Below are 19,551 nucleotides of genomic sequence, written 5' to 3' on the forward strand. Positions count from 1 at the left end.
TCCTCTTCTGCCTCTACGCTGACACCCTTGGGTGTAATCATTCAACTTGGCTATATCCTTGACTAGGCTTTTTACAGCAAGACCTACAAATAGGTAATTGACTGATGGCCCTATTCTGGGCCATGCACGGGGCCAGATACTGGGGAGCCTAAAAAGGGTAAGACGTGGTGCCTGCTCCTAAGAAGGTGTTGGAGTCCTTCCAGCCCAGGGATGTGAGACTGGGAGGCCAATCAGACTCGTCTAACTAAGGGCTTTGACGGAGGAGCGTCTGTTCAGTGTGCCATAGGCTGTTTCCCCAAGCATGGCCTAAGGCCAGGCGGGGTTCCGCCGAGAGCCTGCCTCGGCTACGGTGGAAATACCACAGTGGCGCCCCATCCTCGCAGGGCTGACGCCCGAAGCCCACCAGACCTTCCTAACCACGAGCCTCAACCTTCGCTCTGCGGACGGGCTGCGGGGGTAAAGGCAGGAGGCGCGAGCTCAGGCGCGCGCTCCCCGCCTGTCTCCCCTCCCCGGCGCGTGCGCGGGCCTGGGCCGGAGCCTGCGCGCCGCCGGGGCGCCTGCACTGCGCGCGCGCGCGCCGACCCCGCGTGGGGCCCGGCTCCGGCGCGCGCGGCGCGGAGGCGGCAGGCGGGAGGGGCCAAACGAGGTCGCGGAGCTGCGCTGCGCAGCGTGGCGCGGCTGGAGGCCTCGCGGCTGGCTACCGGAGACCGGTGTGGGGCGGAGAAGCGCGCCTCTTAGCCTTCTCTCCGCGCCCCTGCGTTCCCCGCCCGGAGAGGACCGGAGGAGGCAGGTGGGGCGGGAGGGCGCGGGGGCTCCGGGTCCGGCGGGCGGGGGCCCGGGTGCTCGAGGGACGGTTGGCGGTTCGGGGAGGGCGGCGCGGAGGCGCTGGGAGCCCCGCGGTCGCCTGCAGTGGGCGCCGGAGTCGCCGGCTTCTGGAGGCCTCCCTGGGGCGAGGGCGGGGTTGGAACGGCCCACAGGCGGGGAGCCGGGTTTCTGGTTTCCGTTCCTCACCGCCGGTTTAACTTTAGGATGAGATGCTGCCAGGTGTGTGGGACGGGCTGGACCCCACGGCGGAACTGAGTTCCGGCCCCCGCTCCGCAGCTCCAGCTTTGACCGCCCCGACGCCCTTGGGAGAGCCTCTCGCCCGCAGCGATGGGCAGCGTGCTGTACCCAGCCTTTCGTGGTTTTCCTGAAAGGGGCCTCTTCACATCTCTCATGCCTCCCCTTGCTTATTAAGCTGTTTGAGAAACCTTTTGCTGGTGAGAATTCAAAGCTAAGACAAATGACTGCTTCCAGTCGTTTGCTACCCCGAGATTCCTTAATTCTAAATCATGGGAAGGGAAGTTAGGGAAAACACTTGCGCTGAGACTGCTAAACAGAGACGCCTCATCCTTGTGGGTTAAATTGATGGGTTTATAATGTCAGCTTTCTTTTGAATTAGATGTCGGTTGTTCATTAATCTAGAGACTATGTAGGCAATTTGGATTTAAACTCTGAGACAATGTTTTGATATGTATCAGAGGAGGATATTCTCATGGGATGATAACTTGCTGTAAGTTCCCAGCTAGACTGTGCTTGACATTGTAGCAATGTCATAGTATAAATTGGTGCCCTTTAAATATTTCAATGAAGAAACACCCGCCTTTGAAACATCCGCCAAACACTTTAATTGTATTTCACTTTCACATTGACGTTTGTCATTTATGTTATCTTCTGCGCGAATTAAAGTCATCTAAATGACAGAAGATCACGTGGTGCGGGACATGTAGCAACTGTGCAGAGAAAGCAGATAATTGAAATTGGCAGGAGTCTAGCTTTCTGCATTTTTATGAGGCAAAGCCATCCTGGTTCCATCCTATTTTGCTAATATAAATATGCATTTTGAAATACTGTCGTTTGATATGGACTACCTGGGCTGTAAGATTGAATCTTGAAATAGAATGAATACGTTTATTTGTTTTATAGAAGATTTGGCACATGGTATAGTATTTTGCAGGATTTATTTCAGACGTTTCAGATTTACTAGAAACAGCCCTATCAGCAAGGCTTTTAGAAAAATATATGATATCTTTTGTGGCTTATAACAACTCTAATTTTGAAACATACTAGTGATTTTCATGTTACAGAATCAACTTAACACTTTATCCCAGTGTAAATCTGCGAACATCTGGTTACTTTTAGGCTTACTGTTCTCTTGTTAATTACGTATAATTAAGTATGCTACCATGGGCTTGCTTAGGTTGTTAGCCTTTGTTCCTTGTTGTTTCAGGCATTTGTATATTGTTTTCTTGTCTAGAGTTTGATTCAGTAGAACTTTCTGTGATGAGGGGAGTGTTCTTTCTTCAGTGTTCAATATGGTAGCCACTAGACACATGTGGCTTTTGAGCACTTATGTTAGCACTTATGTTTTTAGCACTTATGTTAATGTTAGGGCATTGACCAGGTATCTCTGAAAAAAAATACAAAATATTAGAGCCATGTTACAAGTTGCATTTACTCAGAGCTGATTCGGGGTGATGGGATTCATATGTAAATCAAACTTTGGGGAAGTTGATTCTTGTTATTGCATCTGTTACGTACACAGTTAATTGGGGCCAACTTTTAATCTTGGATTACTTTACATAATCCATTCTCACCAATTAACCATAGTAGGATTTGAAATGAAAGTATATACTCAATCCAGCTAAGCACATCTCTAGGTTTGACCAAGATTTCCAGATCCTTAGATCCAGAAATCGCTTTTAGGAAAGGATTCTAAACTAAAACTATACAGAAGTTTGTGGAGGTGTATAGCTTTCTTAAGTGGGACAAAAGGTAGAATGTTGGGCTTTTCATGTGAAAGAAAGGGAATGGGACCAGGGGAAAATGCAATGCAGACACAAAATATGAAGAATATTCACTGCATTGTTCAGGTAATATAGTAGCTCCTATGGGTTTGAAATATCTAATATGTAAAGTGAAGTTGATTACATCTTGTTGAATGAATCATCTTTCCACGTCAAATCTAGGATTTGAATATTTATTAAATGTGTATAAAACACTAATCTAGCTCCTGTGGCAAGTGATAGTTGTGTAAGATACAGTTCCTATCTTTAAGGATCTCAAGTCTACAAAAAAATGAAAGGTACACTCTGAAGATCACTTTAAAAGAGTTTTGAATGGGAAACCCCACTCTTTGAAAGGGAGGTTTTGAAAGGTGGCTTCCTCTGTGCTCGCTTCGGCAGCACATATACTGAAAGGTGGCTTCCTCTTAACCACCTCAGAAAGAAAACCACTTAGTCATTTTGCTGGAGAATTAAAAACATGGCTGAGTCCCAAAGTGTGATTGTAGTCAGATTAACCTTCTTAAAACAGCTTGAATCAGGACAGGCTCCTTTTAAAAAATCAACCATTTCCAGTGCTCATGGAATTAAGTGGTTTGGTGTTTGATCAGGTATATAAAGCATTACTGAGGAGAGTCTTAAAAAACCACGACAGCCTTACCTCTTACTAGATTTGCCCACGTTCCAGCCTGCTATTCCTTTAATGGGCTCCCCTTTTAAATTTATGCCCCTATTTCTGCCTACTCATCTTTCAAGACTCATCTGAGTGATGCTTTTTTTCACTGCACCATTTCTGATTCTCAGGAACTCCCGTAACAAATGTTCCTTGTACTTAGGTTATGGAACATATTTTACTCAGTTTTATCATCTATAGTTATTAGTACTATTTTATTCACCCTAGTAGATCGTAAGCTACCTAACAAGCATGGACCATCTGTTACTCATTTTTGTAGTCTCTGAAACATCTAGAATAGTGTAGTGCCTTGTACATATTAATATTTATTAAATTTTATTTCTGGTCCTTGACTTTAAAGGATGCTTCATACCCGGCATAGACTATTTTGCTCAAATTTACTGCCAGGTACGTAATTTGTAGAAGCCAACAAGTAGAAATCCTGACTGACTTTGAATACTGAGAAGCTATAGTATTGAAGGAGGGCTGTCTTTGTGGTAGGCGCTACTTTTTGAAATTGTTAGTATTTGAGGAAGTTCACCATGCTGTATGGCAACAATTTTTCCTATTTATGTGGCCAGGTTAATGTCAAAATGATTCAAAGTATTGGGTGGCGAGTAATTTTAGCATCCAAGAAACCTTGAATACCTTTAACATAGTAACACTGGATTAAGTTATTTGATATATGATATCCATGTCCATGTAAACATGTACCTTATGAGAAAAAAGAAATTGCCTTATTCTTTACCAGTTTCTGCTGGTATTCAGAAAACATATGAATCTAATTGGAAACAAACCTCTTAGTTCAGAAAGGTGACTGTTTCTTTGGAGCAGGGTGGTGATGGTAGGTAGGCATGATAGGTAAAGGTGATAGACATAGAGTTGGTTTACCAAGTATGACAGAGCACACATTGAGTAATATCTAGCATGGCATTATCTGCTAGAGTTAGCTATCTGTTAACCATCTTTATTCTATTCTTTCTACTGAAATAATCTAAAATCACCTTTATTTAGTTTTGTAATGTCGTTTTCTGCTTATATTTTGAACAGATATAGAGATTCATAATATTTCAGACTTCAAAGATTTGGTGCAAAAGAAACTGGAAGGTTTTTAGCTTCATAGTTCAGTTTTACTAACATTTTTCTCTGCATTCTGTGTCATCTCTGATATGTGTGCTGGGGTGCAGCAGCTGTCTAATTTAGAGCATATTTATTCTGAGTGCTCATGCTTCCTGGAAAAGAGAGGTAGTATAAGTGATGTGGTTTAAAAGGCATGGCCTTCCATCTTCTGCTGGGATGAACTAAACAGATCCTCTACATTGTTAAGTGAAACCATGTCGGTAAGCTCCTAGATTTAGATTTGTACAAGTAATATGGTCAATTTTCAGTAAAGTTTTCTGGGATGTTGGAAAATAATGAGAACATTTTAAACTAGATTTTTTTCATGTGATGAGCACATGGCATGAGCTACTGGATGACAGATGATAGAACCTGTGTCAGATCCTGTGAGAAGTTAGAGATGCACCTGCCAGGGATACCATCTCGTTTGTTACTGCGAGTAAAGAGAACATCACCCACTTAGAGTAGCTCAGCGTTTAAAAAATGTTTTCACCTATTATTAGGAAATACATAGTAGTAGTTTTTTATTACTCCCGAGCTTTGCCTAAAAAGATTACGTATGCTGTTGACCCTGAGAGACAGTGTTAAGCAATGTATATTCTTTAACAACAGTTCGCTAAAAGGAAGTTTTTTCCCCTTTTTCTCTAAAATAGACTTTTGAAGGTTGAAGTTAAAAATGTCAATAGATTAGATATTAAAAAAAATAGGCTTTTTGTGACTGAAGGCAATTATTCTAAGTTGCATACAAATATAATAGATATGCTTCCCCCCACCCCTTTCATTAAAGGTGGCTTTCTAGAAGATGACCATAGAGGACCTTCCGGATTTTCCATTAGAAGGAAGTTCGTTGATTGGAAGATACCCATTTTTATTTCAAGGTTCTGATACACCAGTTATCTTTTCCATTTCTGCAGCACCAATGCCTTCAGACTGTGGTACGTTAAGTTGCTGTGTTTATTTTCTGTGAACTGGTGACTTGACTTGCGTCTTACACCATTTTTGTACTCCTAATTTTTCCTGAAACCATTTGTTGTGGTTTTCGTAAAATTGCTAAATTTTCCTTTTTCAAAAATAACAATTGCATATTGCTTTTTCTGCCTCTTAAGCTAAATGCTTTATTTCTGCTGTCAGTATTTTTATTATGTAAAAACGTTCATATTAAGCACCAGGGTGGATTCAGCGGATTTTATTTTTAGAATACAGTGGTGCTTAGACATCTAGCATTCTTCTGCTGTTGATGTATTTATTTTGGTTAAATATATTGACTTGCTTAAAAAGCCATGTACCGCAAAAGAAAAAAAAGACGTAAAAGCATTGTGCACTAGCCATCTTTAAGGGTCCTGTTGTCTCTGCAATACTGGGATTCCAATTAACAAACCAAATCATCACTTCTGAAGTGATCCAAACTTGGGTGACAATGTAACAACAAGTGATGTGTTTTAATACACAAGCAAGCCTAATTTGGATCCTGTTTCAGTTGTCTCCCATTGTAATTATCAGTGTATACACAAATAAAGTATAGTAAAACAAAACAATAAAAGCCCTGTACTTAGAGAGGGTGAGACCTTTCCCTGGAATGTGGCCGTGAGATCGATTCATATTTAAATTGGTTCATTTAAATGTTCTTTGTAAAATGTAAATTTAGGAGTATTCTAGTTTTTAATCTATTTAGACTTATTTCCCCAGGACCCTATTTTATCAGGTAGTTGATAAAGGAATAAAAGAAAACCAGGAGGTAAGCTTGATGGATATGTTACATTTCTAATTTAGTTAGAGTTTTTCAAGTAAAATATTGGGCCACCATTTCAAATTGCTTTGGAGGTAGAGATAATGCAATTTTAAATATTAGTGAATATAAAATGATTGGATTGTGAATTTGTCTTTTTAGTCATATCCATTCTAATAACTACTCATCTCCAGGTATGCTGTTTTATGTGCTCAGATTCTATAGCAGCTTGCCTTTCAGTCATCAAAGGTGTTACATAAAACTTGTGCCTAGTAGATCTTGGGAGTTATTTGCAGTCTTTACAAAAATTGACTGGATATGGATTTTCAGATATAACAAAATCAGTTATGCAGGAAAAACCTTGAAAAGCACTTTGTACCTTGCTTAGGGCACTTATCTCATTCTGTCTTGAGTCGTAACTGTCTTATTTCCTTTCCCGGACTATAGCTCTTTGGATGGAGGAGAATCATGTTTTGTTTTTGTTTATCTCATTGGGCTAATGTAGTCATTTGCTGATATTAGTTGTGCAGTGTTTGTTGAATAAATACATTGAATGAAAGGTGATAATGGATATTGTTCCCTTTGTATAAGTGAAATTAAAAATTGCCTGTATTCTTAGAACGATAGATTCTTAGAATCTGAATGGACCTATAGTTCAGCTTTCCCTACTCATTTCCCAGTATAGAAATTATGTTTTCAGGTTCTCTGATAGATAACCATTCAGCTACTTGCATATTGTCAATAGTGGGAAACTAATGAAATAGTCCATTTCATTGTTAAAATTTTAGTTGTGATAAAATTGTTTTTGTATATGGACTCAAAGTATGTCTCCTTGAAACTTTGGCTAACTGGTTTGATATGTAGAACAAACACTTCTTTATATGATGACCTTCAAATATTTGAAGATAATTTGGACATTTAAATTCGTCTGTACTTCTTTAGACTACACATTTCTGGTTCCTTCACCAGTCTCATTGTCAGGATTTCTAGACCCTTTTCACTCTAGTTGTTTTCTTCTTAGTATGCTGTAGTCAGTGTCCCCTTAAAATGTAGCATCCAGGGTTGTATTTATTGAGTAAGTATTTGTTGAAGGCCTGTTATGTGCTAGGTACTGTCCTAGATGCTGGGGATAGCACAGTGACCAAGACTGACATTCTAGGAGGGAAAACAGACAATAAGCAAACAAATGAAGAAACAAATCATAAATATTATAGATTATAATGAATTCTGTGGAGAAAAGAAACAGGGTGCTCTGGTAGAGGATAATGGAGCAGAGAGGCTGTTTTAGATGGGCTGGTCATCTGGAGAATCAGAAGCAGCTGGTTGAGAGAAGAGCCTGGAGAGAAGTGTTCCAGGCAGAAGGATAGAAAATCAAAGGCACAGAGTTGGGGAAAAAACTTTGGTGTATCCTAAGAAATAATGGAAGGCCTTAGTGGCTGAGAAGCAAAGTGGTTGAAGGGCAGGATGGCAGGAGATGAAGTTGGAGAGGAAGGCAGGGGCCAGACCAGGCAGGATCATTTAAGCCTTGGTAGGGAATTTGTATTTTATCCTAAATGTAATGGGAGCCATTGAACGTGAGACTGAGACTGAGATTAAAATCAAGAAACAAAGAAAAAGAAACCAACCCACACAAACCAGAGCTTAGACATTCAGCTCAGTGTTGACCCTCAGGTGGTTACCCTGCAAGACTACAAAGATTTTTGGACTCTTTAGCTTTGAACAAAGCCTTCAGAGTCAGTTTACACAGAACACACATTACATGTATTAAAAATCCCCAAGTGTATTGTTATTATTTTTACATAAACAGTGACGTTATCTCTTAAAGAGAATTAAGCAATAATAATAATAATAAATCTTATTTACCCACATAGTTACCATTTCTAGTGTTATTCATTCCTTTGTGCAGACCAGATTTTCATCTGATACCACATTCCTTCTGCCTGAAGGGCTTCCTTTAACTTTCGTTTCTTGAAGTGCAGATCTGCTGGTGGGGGATCCTTTCAGCTTTTATATGTCTGAAAACATCTTTATGTCATCGTCTCTTTTGAAAAATATGTTTGTTAGGTATAGAATTCTAGGTTGATAGTTTTTTCTTTCAGTGCTTAAAGATGTTGCTTCACTGTGTTCCCCCTTGTCTTGATGGGGAATCTGCTGTCATTTTTGTTTCTCTGTAGGTAATGATCTTGTTTCCTGGCTGCTTTTAAGATTTTCTGTTTATCATAGGTTTTGAGTAATTTTACTGTGATGTGTCCTGGTGTAATTTTCTTTATGTTCTTATGCTTGGGGACTGTTAAGCTTCTTGGGTCTGTAGGTTTCAATTTTCATCAAGTTTGGATAATTATTTCTTCCAATACTTTTTCTGCCCCTCCTCCTTTTCAGACACTCCAGTTACACAAATATTAGACCCCTTGAAGTTTTCCCACAGCTCACTGATGCCTTTTTTTCATATTTTAAAAACTCTTTTTCTCTTTGTATTTCATTTTGGGTAGTTTCTATTGCTCTGTCTTCAGGTTCATTAATCATTTCTTCTGCAATGTCTAATCCGCTGATGATATCATCCAGTGTAGTTTCATCTCAGATGTAGTTTTCATCACTAAAGTTTGACTTGGGTCTGTTTAACCTTTTGAACATTTGGAATACAGTTATAATGGCTGTTTTAATGTCCTTTTCTGTTAATTATAATATTTGTGTCAACTCTAGATCTGTTTTGATCGACTATTCCCCTGATGATGGGTCATGTTTTTCCCTTTGCAGGCCTGGTAGTCTTTGATTGGATGCCAGACATTGTGAATTTTACCTGTTGGGTGCTGGATATTTTTCTGTTTCTGTAAATATTCTTGAACTTTGTTCGGGGATGCAGTTAAATTACTTGGAAATTGTTTGACCTTTTCAGATCTTGCCTTTATGATTTGTTAGGTGGTTCTGGAGCAATGCTAATCTGGGGCTAATTACTCCTCACTACTGAGTACTCTACCCAAAGCCAATGAATTTTTTTCTCACTCTTTTTAGCGGGAACAAGCACAGTTCTAGTCTCCGTATGATCACTGGGCACTAATCCCTCTAATTCTTTTGGATGGTCCTTTCCCTTACCTCAGGTTTTTCCTCAGAAGCATATATATATATATATATTTTTTTGCGGTACGCGGGCCTCTCACTGTTGTGGCCTCTCCCGTCGCGGAGCACAGGCTCCGGACGCGCAGGTTCAGCGGCCATGGCTCACAGGCCCAGCCGCTCCGCGGCATGTGGGATCTTCCCGGGCCGGGGCACGAACCCGGGTCCCCTGCATCGGCAGGCGGACTCCCAACCACTGCGCCACCAGGGAAGCCCAGAAGCATATATTAATACTCAAGGGAGACTCTCTTCAGATCTTTGGGGTTCTCTTGCTTTGCATCTCTCTCCTGTCTGATACACTGCCCTGTGAACTCTAGCTGCCTTATTTCCTTGGGCTCTCAGCTTTGTCTCCGCAACTCAGGGAGTCTGCTGGGCTTTTTCTTGGTTTCCCTCTCTCCATGCTGAAATCTGGAAAGTCCCAGAGCAGAGACATGGGGGCAGTTGTAAGACTCACTTGTTTGTATCCTGTCTCTTAGGGATTGTGTCTTTCATTAACTGATGTCCAGTGTCTTGGAAACCTCATTTCATCTCTTTCCTTTGTTGTTGTTGTTTTTTGGTTGTTTCAGAAATAAGAACAAATATGGTCCCTGTTATTATATCTCGACTTGGTGGGGTATCCTCCCCATCTACCCTTCACCTCCTTTCTTTTGATTAAAACTTTTTTTTTTTTTGCTGTGTGGAAGCTTAAAATTTGGGTGTAGTTAGATTTGTTAAAATGTAGTATAGCATAGAGTTTAAGATTATAGGTGAGTTTGGATTATAGGTCAATCCTGACTCAACCACTTAACAGTTGTGTGATCTTGGGCAAATGGCTTACTTTCTCTATTCCTTTGTTTCTTCTTTGATAAAATGAGAACAATAATAGTACCTACCTCAAAAAAAAAAAAAGTACCTACCTCATATGGCTGTCATGAAGATTAAATTAGGTAATATATGTAAAGTGCATAGAACAGTCCCTGGCACCTATTAGAGACTTTATAACATCTTATCATTAGTATTTAAATGAGCTGTCTGCTGTTTGTCATTATCTCAGTATATAATTACAGAAGCATTATTATATGCTTTAGTATTTATTGGGCTAGTGTCCCCTACCCCCTACTCTGATCATTATTCTTCTTAGTTAAAATGTTCTTGCTTATTTCTCTTACATTTACTGTCTAGATATTTGCTTCTCATCACGTGGTACTTAGTCTAGTAGCATTGGCATCACTGGGAGCTTGTTAGAATGCAGTCCCTGCCCCAACCTGAGACTTACTGGATTGGAATCTACATCGTAACAAGATCCCTAGGTGATTCCTATCTACGTTAATGTTTGAGAAGCTCTGGCACAGATGAGCAGTAGAATAATTTTGTCTGTCTCCTCCCACAAATAAATCTTGGTGAAATTTTGATTGATTAGAATTGAAATTATTTTAAATAATTGTTGTTGGGAAAATTGACAGCCTTAAATATTTTATCTTCCAGTTCAGGAACATGATGTGTCTCTCCATTTAAGTCACCCACCACTTCAATTTTCTTTAAATAAGCCTTACATATTTATTGGCACTTTTATTGTTATTATGTTCCTTTTCCATTGTGTTTCATTTTTTAAAAATGGGAAGTCATTTAAAAATGCAGAAAATATAGTGATAGCAAACATGTGTCACACATAAACATCATCAGAAAGAATAATTATTAGCATAGTATCTTATTTCCTTTAGCTCCTGTTTCTCAATTATAAGAATTAAAACCTTAAAGTTGAAATTCCCTCCATTTTCCTTTCTGGTTCCATTTTCCTTGCTCCCCAGAGGCAACCACCATCTTATATTTAGTGTGAATATTGCAGACCATTTAATTATACATTTACTACATATATGAGCATCCATAAACAGTATATAGGATTATTTTGTGCATTTGTAATTTTATGGAAATGATAGATGTTGTATATTATTCTTCAACTTATTTTATTGATCAGTATGTTTTTTGAGACCTATCCTTATCAATTCATAATGTAGATATCGAATTCATTTATTTAGTTGTAAGAAAGCATCGAATCCATCCTATGGATATACCACTTTCTATACATCCTCTATGGAGAGATGTTTCAGTTTCCCAGTTATTTTGCTATTATAACCAATGCTAGAATAAGCATTCCTGTACATGTCTCCTGTAGACACATGCAGAAGAGTCTGTTTAGGTATATATTTAGGAATTTCTCTACTAGAAATGCCCAATGCCTAGAAAAGTCACTGATCCATAAATATTTATTGAATGGTTGAATCAATTAGACCAAAAAAAATTCCAGTAAACTGCTATTTATAGGAAATACACCCAAATCTTTGAGAAATTGGTGTCTGTGTTGCATACTGATTCTCTTCTGACTCTTCTGTTTGTAGAGGACCATTTTGTTCTCTGAGATTTTGAATAGCATATGCTCTTAGCTTTAGTCTTTCTGATCCTCTTCTGATGGACTGCTCTACTTTTATACACGTCCTTGGTTTTGTGCTTCTCCTTCCATCGTTCAGTTACCCTGATTCTAAAAGTAAGAGCTGTGTGTACATAGTATAATTTTGGAAAATAAATAAAAACACAAGAAAATAAAAACCCCACACAAATCCTGCTACTCACGTATGCTGTTAAAATCTGAATTCAATAGTGAATTCTCTTGGGGAGACAGCATAATAGAGGAAAGAAGATAGACTTTGGAGGCAGACCTGATTTTCTACCCCACATCTGCCACTTACTAGCTGTGTGAGTTTGAGCAAGTATTATTTAGTCTGAGCTTTGGTTTCCTTATCTGCAAAATGAGAATAATAATACCTGTCAGGTCAGGTGCCTGGGAAGATTTGTAAGGTGTTTGGTAAATCGTAAGCACTCAGCAAATATTGCTTCTCTTCTTTAGATGCTTCTGGTTTTTTAGATTCCCTACCTTCTTATAGATTGTTCAAGATAGTAGAATCTGATTTTCTTCTATTCTCTTTTATTCTCTAGCCATAGGATGATCTGTTCTCTCTGAATCTTAAGGAAGTTTTAAAAGATTTTAAAATCATGTTCAATTGTGTCTAGTATTCCATGTCTTTACTAATACATACTCCAAAATAACCCAATCACTCTGTTGCAAGGCTTCAAAGTAATGCCTGTTTATTATAGAAAATAAGGAAAACAGAGAAGTAAAAAGAATACTTAAAATTACACATTGTTCTAGTACACTGTTGAGATTTTGGCGTATTTCTATTATGTATGTTTTAATCATGGATGTGGATCTACTGTTCATGACATGTTTACGTTTTGAGAGGTGAAAATACCTATAAAATTTGACAGATTTTCTGTGCTTTAGAAGAAGTTCTTGGAAAGTTCAGCGTTTAAAATCAGTACGCTCAGATTTTTGTTTCATTTGTGATAAGATGTAGTATGATGCATGGAAATCTCATTCTCATAGTAGTTCAGAAATGCCTCATAATTTTTGTTGATCCTGACTTTGGTTTTGAGAATTGCTTAAGGTAAATCTACTTTTTCTGCACCTAAAAATATTTGTATCATTTGAGTCCTGGTCTTGTTTATTATTTTCAATATATTTATTTTGAAATTTTAATAAATTTAACTTACACCTTTTAAATTTCAGAGTTTTCTTTCTTTGATCCTAATGATACATCATGCCAGGAAATTCTCTTCGATCCCAAAACTTCTGTATCAGAATTATTTGCCATTTTAAGACAGTGGGTTCCTCAGGTCCAGCAAAACATTGATGTTATTGGAAATGAGGTAAGGCATTCTTACGTTGTTAAGTCTTGTATTGTTAGGATTGTTAATTGTATAGATTTTTCCCCCCATCTGAATGGAAAGGTGGTGATAAAGGGGGAACCTTTTAAAGATGCTGATGCTTGTTCTTCATAGGTTTTCATGGAGCAGTGAGTTAGCCCTGTACGTTCTTTCTGTTATTCCCTCATGCTCCTCACTCCCTTGCATCTGGAGTTCTGACATCTGACTCCTGGTGGGAGCAGAGGGAGCCTTCTTTCTTTGTACAAGTTGATTTTGTAAATTTAAAAATATATTTTCATGAGGAGATTTGATTACTCTCACATTTATCTATACTTTGGGGTGGCTTGGTAAAGATCTAGCCTTAAATATAATTTTTAAAAATATTTGATTTTTTGGAAGAGGGTTAAAAGAATAATGCTGGGTTCCTTGACCAGCATACTGTCATGTTGTAAGAAGAGGGAGCTTATACTTTTTAAAATACCATTACTCCCATTAGAAAGGAAATTTGCTTGTCCTTTGAGAGGTTAAGGAACATATTTGGGGTGCCAAATTACTTTGGAATACTCTTTAAGAATTTCCTTCCGTCTGGTGACAAGTTCAGTTTGCATTATTGTTGTAGGGTACAGACTTAAAATTTATCCTTAAGAGAAGCCAGTTCTGTCTACTCACTTTATTGAGAACTAATTTAATAAGATAGACTAACTTGGTTTCCCAGCATTGGTTTGAAATCAGTAGACTTTATGTTGTAATAATATCTTCCTTGGTTTCCTTAGATTCTTAAGAGAGGTTGCAACGTGAATGACAGAGATGGATTGACAGATATGACTCTTTTACATTATACTTGCAAATCTGGAGCTCATGGTATTGGTAAGTGTGTGGTGAATCTGTTAATGGCTTAAGACATCTGTATTTGTGCTTGTATAACTATGTTTATGCCAACCAGAGTCCCTGGGAGGGCACCTGGCTGATGATAATAATATTCCCTGAATAGGCGAGGATTCAGTTAGGTCTTCCACACACCTTGTTGCCTTTCCTCCCTTTTCTCAAGGGAGTCTTTATAATCTCCTGGTACCTCCCAACTTTTCTGGAACAGGCTTCATGCCAGCCTGTTTGCTAGGTGAGAGTAACTGGTAACACCTGGAACCTTCTTGAGAGTTTATGTCAAGGTTTGACAATCCATGCTCTGTTTTCCAGGCAATTCCAATCCTACAGACCTGGTTTTTAGGTCTGTCTAAGGTCTGTTCCTACATACATATGTGCATAGTTTCCAAAATTGGTATTCGCCTGTTCTTTACTATTTTTTACACCTGCCTCTTACTTAATTACATATTGTGAACATCTCTCCCTGTTTCAATAGTCTGATACAGTGCTTCTTAAACTTGATAGTGAAGGACTCTTTTTTTTCTTTCTGCAATCCATCATGGACTGATACTTTTGTAAAATAAAATAAAAATGAGTTTGTAATAGAAAAATGAGATAAAGAAATAAAATACAAGCCCAAGTATTTTTCAAAAGCATAAAATTACATTTAAGTTAATTTATTCAGAAGAAATGATTACATAGGGAAAAAGAAAAGAGTTATAAAAAGTATGAATTACAGTTTGGGACTGGCAGTGGTCCACAGAGTGCACTCTGAGTAGCCCTGGTTTTAATGGCTCTGTAGTATTGCATTATATGGATGTCTCATAATTTATTTAACCAGTGTCTTATTATTGTACTTTTAGGTTGTTTCAAAATTTTATTCATAATAAAAAGTGCTGTGATGAACATCTTTACAGCCAAGTGTTTATCTATACCCTTGGGTTTGATTATTTTCCTAGAATAAATTCCTTGTTACATTTTTTGAGTTGTAAGTGTATATTCAGTACGCTGTTTGCATTGGCTTTTTAGATGAGGTAGTAGATGGCCATCCACTGGAATTTGTACTGAAGAAAAATAATTTAGAAAACCTTCTCTAGGTGATGTTGATACAGCTGTAAAATTTGCAACTCAACTTATTGATCTGGGAGCAGATGTTAGTTTGCGGAGTCGCTGGACAAATATGAATGCTTTGCATTATGCTGCTTATTTTGATGTCCCTGAACTTATAAGAGTGATTTTGAAGACATCTAAACCAAAAGGCAAGTACTGTAAGATCACCATTAGATGTTATTAATTGAATACTTTATTAGTGGCATAAAAATTATAATTCAAAGATACTTTTACTTCTAATCTATCTTGTTCCATGTGTCCTCCAATCCCATTTTATTTTTCAGAAACAGTTTAACTTTTCTTTATTGAAGATTAGTTACTATCCTTTCACAGAAGACTTAGTACAAAGAGAAACAAAATAAAGTGTTCTCTGGCCTTTTATATCTCTGCAAGTCCCCTAGTATAACATGGATTTTGTAAAGTGTAATTGAATCTATGTATACTTCTTTTGTCTTACTTGTGTAGCCAGAAATAGAGCAATAAAACCTTCAGAGCTAAACATTGAAATCATGAAGAATATTTATTTTAGGTGGCATTCAGTTCTGAAATTCTGTGATTCCATTAAGGGATAGATTTTCATTTTTTTTTTGTTCCTGTCTTGATGATGCTATCCTAAAATTGAACATCATAATGTCTAAATCACATTCCTGTATTTAGACATTCTCTCTGGGTCCTCACAGGGGGGCAGTTTTCTTTTGAGAAAAAAATGAGGGCAAGTGCAGTAGTATTACTTTAAGTTAAAAGTTGTATGCGGTGTTTTCTCCATTTGTAGAAGACTTGTTTTAGGGATGGCATAGATAAATTTCCCAGAGTGTCTGTTTCTAATCTCTGCTTTGTATAATTGTCCATCTCCTCTTTACCTTTTTACTTTTTCACTTTTTGAATGATGTTAGGAAGAAAGCCTCTCTTGATGGTACAGTGTCTTTAATAGCTCAGGAGAGTGTCCTGAGCATGTCTTAGTTTGTTTACAATTGTAGGTAGGGTGTGGGATGGTGGAGCTGTAGTTAGATTAAGGTAGGATTGGCAGAACCAGAGGTATATTAAACCCATATTATAAAAAACAGTCAAAATGGGATCCCCAAATCTGGAGTATTTCCTGTATAGCATCGTGATGATTTGTTGAAAGTTATTAAAATGTTTTTAGAATTGCAAGATTCCCATTCTTATTGTGAAGTCCAAATTCATTTGTTGAATAAAGTATTGTGAATGAATACAGTATGTAAGCATGATGCATATGTTTAATTACTCTTTAATTTATTCCTGTCTTGAGAATTCTCCATTGTTTTACCTACTATTTTTTTCCGTGAAGAGGCAGATAGTAAATATTTTAGGTTTTGTGGACCACATGGTCTCTGTTGCAGCTACTTGATTCTGCAGTTGTGGTGTGAAAGTAGCCACAGAGACTATGTGGCTGTGTTCTAATAAAACTTTATTTACAAAAACACATGGTGAGTTGGTTTTGGCCATGGCCATAGTTTGCTAGTCCCTGACCTAAACCCTACTACATTATAGTTGTCATGGCAAATATGCAAGAGGTTTAATGAGAGAGTGTGTTAAGATAGTTACTTTTACAAATATGAATTATTGCCATTAATTGCTTTAAAATATAGTTTAGTTTGTGATGGTTGGAAAACCCATGATAATATCAGTCCATTTGATAGTGAAATTTTATTGTACTAAGAAAAGAATTAGTTAAGTAGATTGTAATATGAAGATTTTGTTCCATTGTGAGAATCGTCCTTTTAGTGGGTTGGTTTAAGTCTCATAAATAGCTAATACCCCTCCTCCCCCAAATAAACCCAACCTGTCTCCTTTTACATTATACTAGCTTAATTTGAAAATTTTGTTAATACACTTGCGATGTTTAATTGCAGATGTGGATGCCACTTGCAGTGACTTTAATTTTGGAACAGCTCTGCATATTGCTGCATATAACTTGTGTGCAGGTACTGTGAAGTGCTTATTGGAGCATGGAGCAAATCCTGCATTTAGGGTAAGAGGTTAAATTAAAAGTGAAAAATATTAAAAGAATAAAAACATCTAACATTATCTCCCAGGAAAGAGTTGAATCTGGATGTGGTTGTAGAACTCTTATATAGGTAAATAATTTATATTTTTGTGCTGCATGTAAAGAGTAATGGTGATAAACTTTTATCTCAAATAAATTTAAGGCATAGCAGTGAATTTCAGTCCTTTTATATTGATAAGCTCTATAAACCTTACTTTCATTCAGATAAGTAAAATTCTCTTTAATGTATCATCTTTGAGTTTAAAAGTATCTCTCATTTAAGCTTTTGGTATATTTATAAAACCTTAGCTGTTAAATAAAAATGCATATATTAAAGTTATATTTCTGTATTAAATCATATTTTAAATTCTTTTGGAAAGAAGTTTTATTTCAGACAATTTAAAAAATGCATATTTAACAGTGCAGTAAACCTTTAAAATCGACTTAAAGGAAAAATTTATTTTTTCAGGATAATGTTATACATTTACAAAGTTAACACACAGGATTGAATTTCATAATCTTCAAATCATTTGGTATTTTGTTGTCTTCACAAAAGTGGCTCTCAATGTTCTTTTCTGTTACATTGATAGCAGTGACTTGCTCTGGCAGGGATTCTTAATTGGGTCCGTGCCTTCTCTTGAAGGGGCAGGGGTGGGCAATGTTAGGAAAAGCCTCTTCCCTTCCTCTTTTCCTCGCTCCCTCTCTGCCTTCCTGTTTTCCCTTCCCTCCCTACTTCTTTGCCACTTTTCTTTCTGTTTAATCCCATTAATTATTTAATCAACCCCTTTCTTCCTCCTTCCCTCCCTCCTTCCTTCAGGTCCTCTTGTTTATTGGGCGCGGGGAGAACACAACAATAAATACGTCTCTGTCCTCAGAGAGAATATCGTCTAGAGGGGAGGACAGACGAGAGAGCAGTCACTTTTACTGTGGTGTGTCCTGGCCAAAGTGACGTGAGTGCTTAAACGTAGTGAAGAATTAACCAGGTACAGGAGGAAGCTGAGAAAGGCATGTTAGGCAGAGCGGGTAGCGTGCACAAAGGCTAGGAGATGGTGATTCAGTTTGGCTGGAGTGTGAAGGTGATACGTGTTTGCTTTTGCTAGTACAACTGTTGACAAGACCCTATTAGTGGAGAGAATATTTTGAATCCAGTAAGATGCAGTGAAGTGTGTCATTGAGGTAAATTACCAATTCAGGCCCCAAACAATTAATAGAGTACCGAATTTTGGAGGTTAATACTTAAAAAAAAAAGCGGTCAACACGTGGGTCAGCAGTAGCCCTTGGATCAGACCCTAACAGCCACTACTTTAGAAGAAAATGGAATTCTGTAACTAATCATGAACAAGCCTTCTTATGTTAACATGATATCATTGTTACTTTATTATTATTTAGTATTTTTTAAACAGAAGTTTTATTTTATATAGGAATTGATAGAAGTGTGTGACTTACTCTAGAAAGGTGAGGACTTAAAAATCTGAAGTAAATATTCATTGTAAATATAGCTTATTTACAACTTATCATGACAGGTTTGTTGATTAAAAAAAAGTTTTCCCCCTCTGTCTTTTTCTCAAGAATACGATTAGCACTATAGGTATTTTCATTACATTTTGTACTTTTTCTTTGAAATCGGGGATCAAAATAGTTCATCACTGTCCCAGAAATTTGATAATATGTCTTCCTACCATGTTTTTACTTAGGACCAAACTGACTTGAATTTTAAAATAAAACATGTGAGGCACTTGCAAACTAAATGTGCTCTAAAAGCCTCATTCTTTTATCCATATGGATCATTTGAAGATAATTATTAGAGGAGAAGGAAAGGGAAAAAGGTTTCTGAGCAAAAGAATCTTGGTTCATCTTATTAAGAAAAGATTACAGTCTGGAATCTTTCTGATGAAGTCTGAGTTTTTGATTAGGGAACGTAGAAGAAAGGGAACTTGTGTGAGGGTAGGACAGCACAGAGCAGCAGAAGGGCTGAGAGTCCAGCGGGTACTGGACATGGACTGCAGTGTCATCTCTGCAGTAATTATGGATATGATGCTGAGCGAGTCGTTCATCTCTCCTTTCCTAATTTTCCTAATTGGCAAACTGGAAATGGTAGTGATATCTTACTTGTTTAGTTGGTTCTTCTGCTACAGTCCAAACTCTTAACAGGTAGGAATTTTTATCTGTTTTATTCACAAGCTTTTTCTTGCTGTGATAGCCAAATGAGATAATTTATATTATAGGATTTTGCTTATATAAACACTGTGCAAATGTTAGTGGGCCTGTGACTGCCCATTTTTGCTTGCTGCAGGATAAATCCCAGCCCTGATTTTAGAAGTATTAAACCTATAGATTCTGTTCTTAAAATCTGAATCACTCCATGAGTGGGCAGGATGGGTCG

General features: G+C 37.8%; 1 protein-coding gene across 5 annotated transcripts in view; it reads left to right on the forward strand.

Moving 5' to 3' along the window:
- Nucleotides 1-615: 615 nt before the first annotated feature.
- CLIP4 (CAP-Gly domain containing linker protein family member 4) overlaps nt 616-19,551 on the forward strand; it is a gene marked incomplete at its 3' end in the record, with an annotated part of 62,924 nt that continues 43,988 nt past the window's right edge. For 2 of the 5 annotated variants that reach the window (XM_082642951.1, XM_082642955.1), the window contains exons 1-6: nt 616-790; nt 5,402-5,549; nt 13,053-13,192; nt 13,963-14,056; nt 15,148-15,309; nt 17,035-17,153. In XM_082642951.1, the coding sequence (XP_082499077.1) occupies nt 5,417-5,549; nt 13,053-13,192; nt 13,963-14,056; nt 15,148-15,309; nt 17,035-17,153 (648 nt within the window). In that variant the 5' untranslated portion in view covers nt 616-790; nt 5,402-5,416. Of the gene's footprint in view, nt 791-1,028; nt 1,260-5,401; nt 5,550-13,052; nt 13,193-13,962; nt 14,057-15,147; nt 15,310-17,034; nt 17,154-19,551 lie in introns of all 5 variants that reach the window. The other 3 variants (XM_082642954.1, XM_082642952.1, XM_082642953.1) reach the window with 3 other exon arrangements.

Source organism: Mesoplodon mirus (genome assembly GCF_964341445.2).
Source record: "Mesoplodon mirus genome assembly, chromosome: 14".
Classification (NCBI taxonomy): domain Eukaryota; kingdom Metazoa; phylum Chordata; class Mammalia; order Artiodactyla; family Ziphiidae; genus Mesoplodon; species Mesoplodon mirus.